The 15,007-nt window shown below is 43.1% G+C and overlaps 3 protein-coding genes across 8 annotated transcripts in view; 1 reads left to right on the top strand and 2 right to left on the bottom strand.

Annotated features, from left to right (window-relative positions):
• Stk32a (serine/threonine kinase 32A) overlaps positions 1 to 15,007 on the top strand; it is a 181,149-nt gene that overhangs the window by 133,760 nt on the left and 32,382 nt on the right. For 2 of the 4 annotated variants that reach the window (XM_087593220.1, XM_087593222.1), the window contains one exon: positions 10,442 to 10,616. The exons of the other annotated variants lie outside the window; for them this stretch is intronic. In XM_087593220.1, coding sequence (XP_087449346.1) covers positions 10,442 to 10,547 — 106 coding nt within the window. In that variant the 3' untranslated portion in view covers positions 10,548 to 10,616. Of the gene's footprint in view, positions 1 to 10,441; positions 10,617 to 15,007 lie in introns of those variants that run through there. 4 annotated transcript variants of the gene reach the window in all.
• Positions 1 to 15,007, bottom strand: part of Dpysl3 (dihydropyrimidinase-like 3) — a 105,790-nt gene that overhangs the window by 18,366 nt on the left and 72,417 nt on the right. For all 3 annotated transcript variants that reach the window (NM_001398556.2, NM_012934.3, XM_087592201.1), the window contains 4 exon segments: positions 6,516 to 6,596; positions 7,390 to 7,451; positions 10,968 to 11,132; positions 13,660 to 13,844. In NM_001398556.2, coding sequence (NP_001385485.1) covers positions 6,516 to 6,596; positions 7,390 to 7,451; positions 10,968 to 11,132; positions 13,660 to 13,844 — 493 coding nt within the window.
• Positions 3,099 to 5,082, bottom strand: LOC134482939 (rhox homeobox family member 1-like). Its single transcript, XM_087593611.1, has one exon. The coding sequence runs from the start codon at positions 4,980 to 4,982 to the stop codon at positions 4,398 to 4,400; it is 585 nt and encodes a 194-aa protein (XP_087449737.1). The 5' UTR covers positions 4,983 to 5,082; the 3' UTR covers positions 3,099 to 4,397.

Here is a 15,007-nt window from a genome sequence, read left to right on the forward strand (position 1 = left end):
TTGTTAGTAATCCAAATTAAGAGGGATGTTAACGAAAGTGCCTATACGTGGTGGGATCCTTGATGGGATGTGGGAGTCACCTCACAAAACATAGAACATCAGTCAAACAGGGTTAATTTATTCATTTGTCCCAGAACTGCTGGATAAGAGCCTCAGGTCAGACTGAAAATATGACCTTGAGTCAAGATCTATAGGGCTTTTTCAGCTTAAGATCTGCAAAAATCTGTGCCAAGTTATTCCACCAATCAGGATCTAGAGATAGGGGATTTCCTTAGGAGCAAGTCTTTGTTGTACATTTATCCTGCTCACATTGGTTGGGATATTCAACTGTAGCCGGGGACTTGACTTGTCTAACATTCATGCCATAATTTGTCAACCAGGATGGGACTTGTCTTACGTTCACATCTTAACACGTTCACATCTTAACTTTCCAACCAGGATGTCAGTTACCCACAGACATATCTCTTCCTGCCAAGAGAGATATCAGTTCCAGGGAGGTCTTGGGAACTTAAAACTTTATTTGACCCCTACCCAAAATGATAGTCTTATTCTAAATCGGTCTCTTTTATCTTGGGGTCCCTCCAGGGACAGCTTATAAAGGCAAATACCATAAAAACTCATGCACAGATGCAGGAAATGTTGCTGGGTGGTTGGTTCAGGTCCAAACTTACTGTGGCTAACTTTACAAAGCAGCTCTAACTGACTTCTGTTGTGATTGGCTTCCAAGAACACCAAAGCACAGAACATCCTAGTAACTGCAGTAGCAACATGTGGGAAAGTTTCCTTATGGCATTAATGATACCATAAAATGGCAGGCTAGACAAGTAACAGTTACCTCAGACTTAACATCCTACCTACAACTTGATTGAATTTGGGATCACCTAGGAGACTTGTTTGTTGAGACATACTTCCTTCTGGGTGTATCTCCGGATTAACTGAGGGTGGGTCAAATTGTTCGAGACAATTAAATCAGCCAACAGAAAGCCAAGGGCCCAGCTTTTGGGAGGCAGAGGCAGGCAGATATCTGAGTTCAAAGCCATCCTGGTCTGCAGATCGGGTTCCAGAACAGTTAGGGCTATACAGAGAAACCCTGTCTCAAACAAACAAACAAAACCAAATAAATTGGGAGTGGAGATGGGGTGGGGGTGGGGCTGGGGAACACACAGAAGAAAGCCTGCAGAACTTACTACATCACATATAAAAAATTCTCTAAACACCTCAGAGGCTGATTTTACTAGCAAACTACTTCCATTTTGTCTTCTGGCCATTCTCATTGATTTTCTTCCAGACTCCTGTAAGAGATCTTCCTGAGGAGGCACATAAAGGTTATGGTTTACAATGGTTCTGCCTTCTATGAACTGTCTTCTGGTCACGTGTGTTGACACAGGATGAAGTCAGTTTATCGAGGTCAAACACTGCTTTCCACAAGTATATCACAACAATAATGACTTTACTATTCTGGTTACTGCACAGCTGTGGCTTGCTCCAATGAGGAAATGACCCTTGCTTTGTTTTTACTTGGAACATAGTGGTTACAGAGTAAATATGTTTCTTTTTAAATGTTTTGTTTATTTTAATTCAAATATGATTACATTACTTTCCCCTTTCCCTTTCTTCCTTCCAATCCCTCCCACATACCCCCTGCCCCAACTCCCTCTCAAAAGCATGGCCTTTTGGCCTGCTTTTTTGTTTTTGTTTTTTAATAGTTGCTACATATCTGTAATTGCAGTAATATATAATCAACCTGTTGAGTCTTTTTAGAGGGGCTTTAATGCCCATAATTTCAGGGCTAACTAATTTGTATTAGATAACCAGCTGGAGACTCATCCTGGCAGAGGCTAATTCTCCTTTTATCAACAGTCATTTGTTGCCTGTAATTCTCTGCCTAGGGTACAGGGCCCATGTATTTTCCTCTTCTGTATTACCATATTCATTAGTGTTCTTGCTTGGGTCTTGTTTTGACAGCCATAAGGTGGTGACAACATGGGAGAAACTTCTAGGAGACTCAGTCTCACAGCTGACTTCCTAGTCCTGTGTTTCTTACAACCTTTTGGATTCCTCCAGTGGTCCTTGAGTGTTAGAGGAGCTGTGTTGTTGCTATATTCACTGAGGCAGCACTTCTCTGTGTTTGACCCGGTGTGGTTTCTGGCGATTGTCTCTGTTTACTGCAAAGGGAAGCTTCTTTAATGAAGAGTGGGAGATACATTTCTCCATGGGTTTAAGGACACAACTCAATGTGTCATTTAAGAAAGCTCAGCCTAGCTTGGCAATTTGGAAGATTTGAAAATTGTCCTTGTTTGTACCCAAAGGAGATTTCATTTTGCTCTTGCTTTTGTAGAAGCACAGCACGGAAACTCTGAGGATAGCAGCTGCCTTCATTTAGATGACGTGATAGAATCTTCAGCTCAAGCTGAGTCTAATAAATACACACCAGAAACTCATCCAAATGGAAAAATGCCCCAATTCTTTTTCCTTATGGAGAGCAGAGCGTTCCAAGGTCAGGAAGCGGTGGGATGAAGAGGAGCTAGGGGAGCCAGGGGGCATCTGCTGAGGAGCCACAGGGGGCAACTTTGGAATTGAGAAATGGCATGTCAGGCCCTGTAGTACCTACAGGCCTGAAATACAAGGAGGATGTTGGATTCCATGGCAGCAGGGGAAGAACTGGGGCCTCTGGCTGCTGGGCTGAACACATGAAAAAGGGGAAGGGGTACAGTTCCAGCACCCATGGGTCCATCCCCTGAAAGCAAGGCAAACCGGGCCCTCTGTGTGAAAAGATTTCATTAAGTTTGGGTGTGGAGAGACATGGGAAGAAAGCACATCGTCACATTAATTAACTTTCTTGGTCACAAGTCACCTCCTCCGCTCTCAAGATACTGCTGAGACTCTGAAATCACAACAGCTAGAGCCCTGTATTATGGGACATGAAGAGTAAAGGCGTCCCAGACACACTATCTCCCAGTAAAGATGCCTACTGGGGCACACCAATGTAGGGGCTAAATCTGCTTCTACTGGCTATTCATTACGATCTTGAAGCCAGTGATAACATCCTGTTGAACCTGAAAATGAATGGTTCATTTTTTTTTTCTTTTTTTCAGAGCTGGGGACCGAACCCAGGGCCTTGCGCTTGCTAGGCAAGCGCTCTACCACTGAGCTAAATCCCCAACCCCATGGTTCATTTTTTTAAAAAGCTATTTTATTTACTTACATCCCAAAGACTACCCCTTTCCCAGTCCCCCCTCCCAGAGGTATTCATAAATGTAAACAGTGAATAAATCTGGTGGCTGTATTTGTTTTTAACCTTATGTTAGTCCCCAATAACTGCACAGAGAAACTAAGCTTTATTTACTGATTTTATTTAAAATAGGCATGGGAACAACATTTTAAAGGCTTGGACATCAGTCAGGTGTAATGGCACACAGATTTAATCCCTGTACATGGGAGTCAGCATCAGGCAGATCTATCTCTGTGAGTTCAAGGACAGCCTAAGCTGTGGGGTGAAAATGGAAGCAGTCAAAGAACACAAAAGCTAGCCAATAAGCTACTCTTGTATGTCTGATGACCAGTGTCCGACCTCTGGTTATCTTCTGAAGAAGAGGGGAGTAGTTCGTGAAGGTTGAGCTATGCAAAGCCTGCTTCTGCTTGCCTCAACAGCCAAGCGCCTGGCACCAGGTGTTCAAGAGACGATGGATGAAGGAACTGTGCTCCTCATTGTTAATGCCATCAGATGGACTGAGACCTCCTCCTTTTCTTGCTGGCTCCTCCTAGCAGAGGCCGATGCTAAGTGCATATCACCAAGCAGGTCTGTGCATCCCTCCCCTTAGGAAGCTCAGGAAATGGGTAGGGAATGGCTTCGCTTCCTACAGTTGATCAGTGTGGGCCTTGGAGCTCTTGCTTTCGTCATTTCTCCAGCAAGTTATTCAACGTGGTTTCTAGGAAACCAGTGGATCTCCATAAGTCCTAAATTCATGATTATGGAAGGCTCTGAGATCTGCAGTCCTGGATCAGATTTCTGGCTTTGAAGAAATGCTGCCTTACGATAGAGAATATCATATAGCTCTGGCTCTCCCTCAAAGCCTTTTGTCTAATATAGCCTGGTTTCCTAGACTGTCCAGTCCATCCTCGTTGTTTTCACTTCCATGACTTGCTCTCCCCTTGTTGTTTTTCTTCACACAGACTGGGAGGCTCAAGTGTTTATTTCACAGTTTTGTTTTGTTTTTTTGTTTTTGTTTTTTGTTTTGTTTGTTTGTTTGTTTTTAAGTCAGGGTCTCCATATGTAGCTATGGCTGGCCTTGAACTAACAACTTTTTCCCCTGTTTCCTAATACTCGGATCTTCACTGCTGAAAGGGGTTAGGTTGCTCCTGGACTAGGATGGCACTCCAGGGCTTCTCCAAAAACTTTAGGGAAAGGTACTTTGGGTACCATCAGGGGTACAACTGAACGTATGTAGGCACTGATTTTTCCTATACTTGGCTCTTCTTATCTTAAACCAACGGTGCACTTCAGATTCTCCCAAATACAGGCACTTCGCAAGGTTCTTCTTTGTGATCACATCAGGGTACTGAGCTTCTTGAAAAACACTCTCCAGTTTGCTCAGCTGCCAGGGTGTCAAACCTCTGCGGATCCGTGGTCGAGTGCGCCGGGGCTGGGATTGGAGCTGTGGCTGTGACTGTGGTTGTAGAACTCTGGCAATTGAGGTCTCCCATCCCTCCAACTGTAGCTGTTTCGGACTTTGATGGTTCCCTTGACTGGAGAAAGCGACAGCACCACCAAGGTTGATCAAGTTGACTGCGACATTCGTATCACCCTGTTGGTTAAACAGAGACTGGTACTCGGGTTTGTCCTCAAAGCCTAGAGCACATTCACAGAAAAAGATGTTCTCTTCTGCAGCTCTCACCTCTTGCTCATCCTCGATTTCCACCTCAATCTCAGGCACCTCCACGTTGTAGAAATTGGGGTTATGGTTATAGTATGTGGATCCCATGTCTTGAACTCTGTAGAAGTAGCCTTGCCTTCACAAATAAGGATGTGGTCAGCGTAGTCCAACAGTCAGTGTCTATCTTACTCTGGAGAGGTTGGCAATCCCAGAGTTGCTCAGTGCACGAAGCTGGACTTCTCCGCAGTCTCAATCTGGAGCAGAAGGCTGAAAGGGATCCCGTTGGGCTATGTTCTTTCCGTCTTTGTTGAAGTCCCAAAGAACGAACGTGGTCCTACTTTCAGCGAAGGAGCGCCGACCAGCAGGATAAGTAACTTGCCAGCAAGACGGAGGGCAAAAGCAAAATTTCCTTCTATCGCGCGTCCTTTTATCTGGGTTGCGGCCAAAAGGTACCGCCCACATTTAGGGAGGGTCTCATGTCAAATAGTACAGGAAAAATCTCTGGTAGTTGGGCACGGTAGCACACACCTTCAATCCGGGAGCTCCAGAGGTAGAGGCAACAGGATCTCTTTAATTCCATGGGGGGTGGTATTGTATATAGAAAGTTCCAGATAAGCCAGAGCTAGTTAGTAAGATGCTGCCTCAGAAGAGGTATGGGGTAGGAAGAAGAGGTAGAGGTAAAGGAGGGGGCGGAGGGGTAGAGAGAAAGAGCGGGGGTGGGGGTGGGGGGGGGAGGCGGCTGTACACGGTCTTGCTCAGGAATTTGTTTTTGTTGATTCCAGATGCAATCAAAAGGACAACCAAGACCACAGCCAATCTTTTCTTTCTACTCAGACGTTTCTAGATGTAAACTCTTTTTAGGGACAGAAGACTTAGCAGGTCACTTTTAGATATTCCTGCCTTCACTTCATAACTAAATAAGTATCTAAGTTGAAGTTGCTGCTTCAAATTTAAAAACAAGTGAAGAAGACGACATTGGGTAAACTATAAACAAAAGCGATACATTTAGTAACAGGATTTTGGTGACATTAATTTGAATATTCTTTTTTTGTTTGGGTTTTGGTTTCCTGAAACAGGGTCTCACTATGTAGCTTTGATTGTCCTGGAACTCACAGTACTACCTTTCTTCTGCTTCCTTAGTTCTGGGATTAAAGGTGTATACCACTACCTGACCTTAAGACTTGTTTTTGTGTTTTGTTTTGATTTTGAGACAGGCCTCTTCTGTGTAGTCCTGGATGTCCTTAAAGTGGATTTGTAGGCCAAGCTGGCCTCAAATTCAGAGAGCCTACTGCCTCTGCCTCCAAAGTGCTAGGGTTCAAGGTGTTTGCCACTACTGCCTGGCTGGCTGAAGGTTAGTTCTGTAAGAACTGAAATACACTGATTACAGCCAAGAATAAAAAGCTAGCTGTCACTTCTAATTGCCTTGAACCTTTGATGATGCTCCTTTCTCTGCAGACCCAATGTTGGAATTAAAATGTGAGCTCAGAGCTGTAAGCTTTTTGAGCATGGATTTTTGTCTCTAACGATGTGTTTATGGCAAAGTCACGAAGACTTGTCGTATTCAAGTCATGCTGAAGAGAAGAAATGGATGGGATGTAGACCCACGTTCACACAGAATGCTCAATCACTCCATGTGGTTACCTGGGCAATGATGTCTCCATTCTCGGCATGAACTTGAGCAATGGCCCCCAGTTCTCCCAGGCAGGTGAAGATCTCATAGAGCTAAAACAGAAGTGAACAGCATCACAGACTCCCTTAGCAGCTTGACATAAAGGTCAGTTACTAAAACCAGGACTGAAACGGTCTTAAAACAGAGAGGAATGTAGTTCAAAGAGGCTTTGTCTCTATAAAAGATTTGTCAGGCGTTACACCCAGTCCAGACCAATATCTAAGAAGTCTTCTATTGGGCATCCAGATCTAAGGGAATAATTTTCCATTGAGCTTAGACATGGTATCATTTTTTTTTTCAACAGTGCTCCAAAACCCCTCACGAGCCTGGTCAAAGCTAATGCACATATTCAAACTCTTACTCTGAGTTAGACAAAATTACCATTACTTTCCACCAAGAAGATAAGAGTACTAATTTCTTGCATTTCCTGCAATCGTTTCAGATCTATCAAAACTCTTGCACATTCATGATTTACTAGGAAAAGACAAACTGATAAAAATATGACAGTCACACAGGCACAACTGGCAGAAAGCCCACCTGACTCTATAAGGCAGAGAATTCCACATTTTCACCAGGTTTGTGATAAATTTGGAGACAGCAGATTTCCCTTATTCTTTAAGACAACTGTTGGCAGCAGAAATTCAAGCCCCTCTCTGCTTTACCATAGACACTCAACCTATAACCTTCTTTAAAATGTAGTACAGACAGCAAGGGCTTCAATATACAACCTTGCACAGTAGCCTCCCACAGTAACCACAGTGACTCATGTCCTAATGACCAAGGTCATCAGCAACAATAGGAAACCCATGCAGACCATCCAGACCACCCAGCCAAATGGGTTGTTACCTCTGTGTTGGACACTTGATATAAATCCTTGTATGCCATGTAAACCATGAAGGAGTTAACGCCTGCCAGACAAGGAAAGGAAAAATTTCAGGAAAAAGACAGTATTAATTATCACCACCACCTTCTCTTGTCTATCACGCCCGCACTGGCCCTGAGCACATCACTCAGGGGTCTGTCCAATAGAAGTGAAGACATTTGGAATGCTTTTATCTTATCATGCCCTTTCTCATCCTGTAAAATCCATAGTTTGTAATTAGTGTCTTGGCAGAATGGTGTCACCTTCTGCATCTTTTGCTAACTACAGTTCCCAGCATTGCAGAGTTTAGAAGATCAATAACTGACATTGTTTGAGGAAGCAGACACTAGAGAAGTCTCAGTAACACATAAACTGTGCACGAACTCTATGGGTTGTGGTATCTGAGTGTGGCATAACACCACAATCACCTGGGAATGCTCACCTTCTGGGCCTCTGTTTCCTCCCCCTGTAAATTGGAAAATAATTCCCACCTCATAAGGAAGTAGTTCACCATTAAAGGAGCCAATGCTTTGAAGACTTTTAGTCCCTGTGAGGCAAGCATTTGGTCTCCACAGTGGATTTATTTCACTATTTGGTGAATGACTGTTTTATACTAAGCTACAGGCTGATGTGCCTAAGAAGAGAAAGAGGACAATAAAACTAACCTTAGAAAACTACTTTTGGGATAAGTCTGAAAGCATGTAATTCTATTATTGGGGAGACTGAGGCAGGAAGATTGCTATAAAATTTCCTTTCTATCCCTTGGTGCACCCTGTGAGTTTAGCCAGTAAGGCTGGGTTACAGAGCATCTGGCTAGCCAGTAAGGCTTTGTATGAAAATAAAACAAAGGCCAAAGCCCAGAAAATCCTGCATCCTCCCTAAAAAATGTTTCTAAGTTGTAGAAGGTACATACTTACATGATGTGTTATTTCCTATCATGGAACTTATACTTTTGAATACACACATGTACAGCACATGTACACATGCATTCATACACACACAACACACACATTTTTTGTAAGTATACTACTTTCCCTCCATTCTTTACAATCTGTTTAAAGAATGAGCCAGGTGGTGGTAGCACATGGCTTTAATTCCAGCACTCAGAGGCGGAGGCAGGCAACAATCTGTGAGTTCAAGTTCAGCCTGGTCTACAAAGCAAGATCAAGGACAGCCAAGGCTACACAGAGAAACCCTGTCTCAGAAAGAAAAGAATCTAGTTTTTTATCTAAAAATGCCATGACTTTTATAATAAAGGGGTGCAGACTATATACTCAGTATGGTGGTTTTGATGGGAATGCCCCATAGACTCAATTATTTGAATAGTCATCAGGGAGTGGCAATACTTGACAGAGATTAAAGTGTAACCTTTGTTGAAGTTAGTATGGCCTGTTGAAGGAATTTTGTCACTGGGGGAGGGGCGGGGTTTGGAGTTTCACGTGTTCAAGCAAGACTCAGTGTCTTTCTCTCTTTCTGCTACCTACTGATCCAAATGTCTAACTTTCAGCTACCTCTCTGGCCCCATGTTTGTGTGGTGCCATGCTTCCTGGCATGGTGATAAGGGAGTAAACCTCTGAAACTGTAAGCTAGTCTCAATGAAGTGTTTCATCTTTATAAGAGCTGCTGTGGTCATGGTGTCTTAACAGCAAAGGAACACTGACTAAGGCGACTAAGATGCTAAGTTGGAAGAATGACTCTTTCACACACACTATCTGAACTTCAAATGTAGAAACAAAAACAAATGTAAAACCTGGCTTCAGTGAATTAGCAGAGTGGACAGATAGCAATCTGGGCCTTGAAGCTATACCTTGTACTTTCATACTAAAGCCAGCAGCATTATAGGAAAAGATCTATTCAATTTTCAACCAAAATAAATAAGTAGGTAGGATGGCAGAACAGAAAATCATTTTGAGGAAAGGAAAATTATTTTGGTTTAACCATTAGGGTCAGCTTAGCCCACAGTCTCCCCAGCCAAAAGTGGATTATAGTTCAAGAATGTCCCTACTCGGCGTGGGTCAGCTCAGGGCAGTTTTCCACAATATTCCCATTTCCAAAAACCTCCAAGTCATTCTTGGAATGACCCAGGTTCTGTGTTCTCCTTAAAGCCACTGAATTTTCAATTGCAGTTAAGATGCTTCGAATGACAGGTAACCGAGAAAGAGAACAGGGCTATTTGTTTGTTTTGTGTTCTTGAGGATAGGGCAGGACTTATAGAGTGCAGCAAGGGATACAAAGGAAAAGGCATCCTCTGAGGGAGCATCCTCTTTCCCCACAACACAGACACATGATGTTTCCCTGAAGTTTTTGCACAATGGCCAGACAAGCTTTGAAGCGTCCAGTCTGCTGCTTTTCTTTCCAGTCCAGTGCTTTCCTTTGCAGTGGACCTTCAGCAAAGGCTGTTGTTTATCCATCTCTGATATCCTTAATCACCTTACAAAGCTGCGCTCATGGCACACATTTGCATAAGTATGTGTGTTCCTGTGGGTATAAAGTGTCTGATGATCAGAACAGAAGAAGAAAGAGACCAGAAGAATCAAAGCTAATAATGGAACCAAAATAATCATTGCAGTGAGAGGCTCCCTGCCAACACACACACACACACACACACACACACACACACACACACACACACACACACTGCATTTTTTCATTACTAACTGTAGAATCAATCTAACCTTGCTCCTGGCATGTCTTAGACTTCATTAAAGTTATGTCATTATTATATAATATTAACAATTTGGTCTTATAAAACTGATCAAGGTTAGAACCTTTGCTCTCAGATTTGTTAGGAATGTGACCTCAGGTAGGATCAGTCACCTTGCCTCAGTTTCTTAATTTGTAAAACTGGCATTAATGCATCGTGCTGGTTAGTTTCATGTCAACATGATTCAAGCAAGAGTCATTTTGGAAGAGGCAACCCCAGCTGAGAAAATGTCTCTACCTGTGGGCAAGCCTGTACTGCATTTTCTTGATTGATGGCTGGAATGGGAAGATCTAGCTCACTGTGGACAGCCATCCCTGGTTTGGTATTCCTAGGTGGTATACGGGACAGACTGAGCAAGCCACCAGAAGCAAGCTAGTAAGAAGTGCTTCTTCAAGCTCTGTACTTCAATTCCTATCTCCAGATTCCCGTCCTTCTTGAATTCATGTCCTGACTCCCTTCAGTGACGAGCTACCAGCTGTAAGTGAAATAAACCCTCTCTTCCTCGAGTTGCTTTTTGTTGTGGTGTTTAATCACAGTGATAACAACCTAAGATACCGATGGAGGTCAGAGCATCATCTTTGTGTAGCTCTTATTACCTATTAAACGTCATCCCAGGCAGTGACTCTGACTCTGCTCTTCCGGCTGTGATGTGACTAACAACATTTATCCCATGGAGACCCTGCACGTAGGATCCTACATGTAAAGTTGCATAAATACAACATGCCTGGAACAAAGTAAAAGTCCCTCACACAGCGCTCATATTTAAGGTACCAGATTCTAACCTAGAGGAGTAGGATACTGTGGGAGACACAGAGAAGGCAGCAAAGAGATGGGCCTGGAGAGCTTGCTTTGGCTCACCTTTTTCCTTACTGAGGTTCTGCACCTCTTGCTTGACGCTGTCATTCCAGTGGGTGATGTCCACATGCAAAGCATAGTCACAGCAGCTCTTCCCGTCAGCCCACTCACGCCACTTTTCATAGGCCTCGGTCAGGCTAGACTCAGGTTCAGGTACCACATGGTCAACTGAAAGACAGAGGGTAAAGTGGGTGACTCAGAAGCAGCTCCGTCTCCCCGCCCCCACCATTCCTTCTCTTTCCTGTGTAGCTAACTCTGGGACTGGAACAAATTACTAGCTTTCTGAAGCCTCAGTTTTCTCTCCTTAAGAGTAGGTGTTAAGTAGATGGGGAACATGTTTTGATAGTATTTTTCATCTGAGTTTGCCATATGATTAAGTTAAAAAAATGCATACAGAAGGTGCTTCACTGAAACGAGGTGCATACTAAGTGTTCAGTAAGTGTTAGGTCCTCATGACTACCTGCTATTTATATGCTGTGACTACTGGTTCTGAGTCACTATAATGACCAAAGCTGTGTTCTCTTCCCTGGATAGAAAGAAGTTTTAGATGTATAGCAGGCATGAGTAACCAAAGCCCATGAACTTGCTAACAAGAACCGGTTTCTTTGAATTCAAACCCACTTTTCTCTGCAACCATAGGTGATACATAGTTTTAAATAACTGTGGGTGTATCTTCATCTGTCTGAGTCAGCTGATGGGTGGAGCCTCTCAGAAGACAGCCATGTTAGTTTCCTGTCTCAAGTGTACCAGAGCATCATTAATAGTGTTGGAGATTGGTGCTTGTCCATGGAATGGGTCTTACGTTGGGCCAGTTATAGGTTGGCCTTTCCCTCAGTCTCTGGTCCACCCACAGACCCTTCTTTTCTTATAGACAGGATGAATTTTGGGTCTAGGATTTGGTAGGTGGGTTGGTGTCCCTATCACTCCATTGGAAGGATTTGGGGGTGGCAGGAGGGGGTAAAGTGAATAAGTAAAGAAAAAATAGTTAAAACACTAATTGAGGCATGGCAGTAATTAATCCCAATACTTGGGAGGCTTGCTGGAAACTTAAAACCAACCTAGCGTAAATAGCAAGATCCTATCACAAAACAAAACAAACAAAATACATCACACCTAAGTTAATATAAATGATACTAAATAAAATTATGTTTGACTATTTCAAAACTAATAATTGTGGTTGTTAGAGTAGGGATTAGGCAACGGCTCCACTCACATCCATCCTTTATCAGGTAGCTGAGGTAAAGTGTGAAATTGATTTAACTTTCCAGAGAAGGACACTGAGATATGTATCCAAAATCTGGACATTTTCCAAACCAGACTCTACTTATTCTCATGCCTAAGCCTTGTACCTAGGAAAATCAGTGGTAGATGTTGACAGCATTTAGCTTCTAGAGTATACGTTGAAGCATTTACGTAAACGAGAAACCAGAAGTGACCAAAGTTGAAAAACATGTTTTAGTTAAAAACATAGAGACACTTTCACAGAGTGGTGAGAGACACCTATTTTAAAAGCTGTGGTAGAATGTGAGCAAATGACTGACTGGACAGACATTCATGATCCACCACTTAGTGAAAAGAATCAAAGCTATAAATATGGCCCAGATATGAGGATGCTACTGTGAAATTGGAACCCGCATAGTAACTCTAACAGGGAAGTAGGGCTATGTGGATCCTTTGCTTTCCACATAGCTAGTGTTTCTAAGTTATTGATGAGGAGCAAGAATGTATCTGTGGCTCCTTGTAAGTTTTATTCTTCTAAAAGTCCCATCTGCCCTCTGCTCCTTCACCAAGGCAGAAGGCCAAGCAGACGGGACTTTACAAGCTTGCAGAACAGGCCCAATTCCTGGTCCAGATGGCAGCCAGCCAAACCAAAGCAAGACCATGCATTTCCTCTGTCAACAGAGCCCAAGTGCACTGATCGGAAAATATAATGCATCCAGTTACATTACTAATGTCTTCAAGGACACTAGGGCTTTCCTGGGCAGACAGCTGCTGAGAAGTCAGCTGGCTTCCTCCTATCAGCTGAGGGAAAGGGCCCTGGCCTCCTTGGACTACACCTTTTATGGCTTTGCTAAAGTTGAACCCTGCTAGTGGTTCAGTCAAAAGGAAGGTCAAGACAGACTGTAGTTCTGGCTCAGGCTGCTCTGTGCCTGTAGGTAGAGGAATAGGCTGCTAAGTAAATAGTTCTCTGTCTCCCAGGTTTGAGGCTAGCTCTGGGCCAGTACCCAGTGCATTGAGATTCCTTGGAACAAGGACTGCCCGAAATACTATCAGTTCTGTACTCCAATAACATGCAATTTCCCAAGGTTCTCCAGAATTAGTAGTCACCACAAGTAAAACAAAAGAAAAATAAAGGAAACCACTCACAGCTTTCCTAATCTTAAAAATACAAATTGGTCAAAATAGAGCAAAAGACCCAATAGCACCAAATCCACTGAAACCCACTAATCTTCCAAGAACTGTCAGTCTCAATGACCATTCTCTTGGATGTATCTTTCTCTGGTTGCTTTCAGTGTCATTAAGCTCTTGGGCCTCCTTGTGTAATTACAGGATGTTGGCAGTTTTCCTGGCTTTCCCACACCTAGGAACATAGATTCCATGAACCAACTTGAGAGAAGCGTGTCTGGTTTCAGTATTTTCAGAGGGCAGGTGTTTGCACCTTTGTCAAACATACAGAGCTGGGCAGCAGACTTACTGATCATGGTGGTTCCTCCCGCTAAGGCAGCCTTTGTCCCTTGGAAGAAATCGTCCACTGTGGTCATCCCCTTGTAAGGCATCTGGAAGTGGGTATGGACATCAATGCCTCCAGGCATCACCATCTTCCCATTGGCCTCAATGGTCTTCACACCTCCAGGGACAATCAGATTGTCTCCAATTTGCCTAGTGAGACAGTAGGACAACTGGCAATTAATGGAGCAACTCTCAAGACAAGCCTAGGATGTAAGGATTTTAGACATTGGGGTCTTCAAAGACACAAGCCCTTCAGCCTTTAAACAAAGACAGATAGCTGTGTATATAAAACTCCTTTTATGGACACAGAATCATCTGCATGGTATGATGTATTATAGTTTTGTACTGAAATCTATAGATCACCAATGTTGAGAACAGAGCTTGTGACTAATGTTTTTACATAACTATTTTCATTATTTCTTTCACTTTGATTTTTCTTCTAATGGTATAGGATGACACTGGGGAAAGCTACGAGGTGTGAAACAAATGACTGTTAGACACAACAGAAGATAATGTTAGTACAACAACAGGTATGGGGACTTAGTCATCTCCTAAGTAGGTTCTCTGCTTCTGCTTGAGTCACCACCCTCCTCAAGCTCCTTTTTCTTACTCCACCATTCTGTGATCAGCTAATAGTGGGTTCTTGCAGATGCATAAGGACAGAGTCAAACGTGCAGCTCTCTCCCACACCCACCACTTTTGTATGGTCAATATTTCAATAGAGGCTTCGGACAAGGAAGGATGATTATGGTGACCCAGAAAGCTTCAGAGCATCATAGGAAAGAGTCGGGGAAGAAGCTGTTTGAGCAATTAAATGAGAGTTTCAAAGGTTCATCTCACAAGAATGTGATAACTATTCCCCACAAGGCTGTTAGCACGTCAGTCATTGCAACATTGTCTGATTTTTTCATTTTATTTTTCATTTTATTTTTTTAGCTTTTATTTTTGCATCTGGCTAAGCCTGTCTCCACAGTATACCTAGGATTCACAGTTTATACTAACATTAAATATCTCCTACCTTGGGCACATGTGTGCCCCACTACTTGTAGTGTAAATATTTTCCCTTCTGTACATAATAGCCCCAAAATATTCTCTTGGGGTAGTAAAAAGTCCACCACTGACCAGCAAACGGTAGAATCACAGCTAATGTGTTCCTGATATGTCTAAGAGGTCAGCTTTACCGCATCAGCATGGGGCTATTCCAGGGCCACCACAATTCAAAACACACTGTGAGAGAAAAAATGCAGCCTCTGACTGTAATTCTACTTTAGTCTAGATACTGCCCAGTCCTGTTCCTGCTTTTCTCAGTTTTT

This window comes from Rattus norvegicus, chromosome 18, assembly GCF_021556685.1.
Source record: "Rattus norvegicus strain SHRSP/BbbUtx chromosome 18, alternate assembly SHRSP_T2T, whole genome shotgun sequence".
Classification (NCBI taxonomy): Eukaryota; Metazoa; Chordata; class Mammalia; order Rodentia; family Muridae; genus Rattus; species Rattus norvegicus.

Excerpts from the sequence above, each read along its gene's own strand:
- LOC134482939 (XM_087593611.1), bottom strand. The coding sequence starts at position 4,982 with ATGGGATCCACATACTATAACCATAACCCCAATTTCTACAACGTGGAG.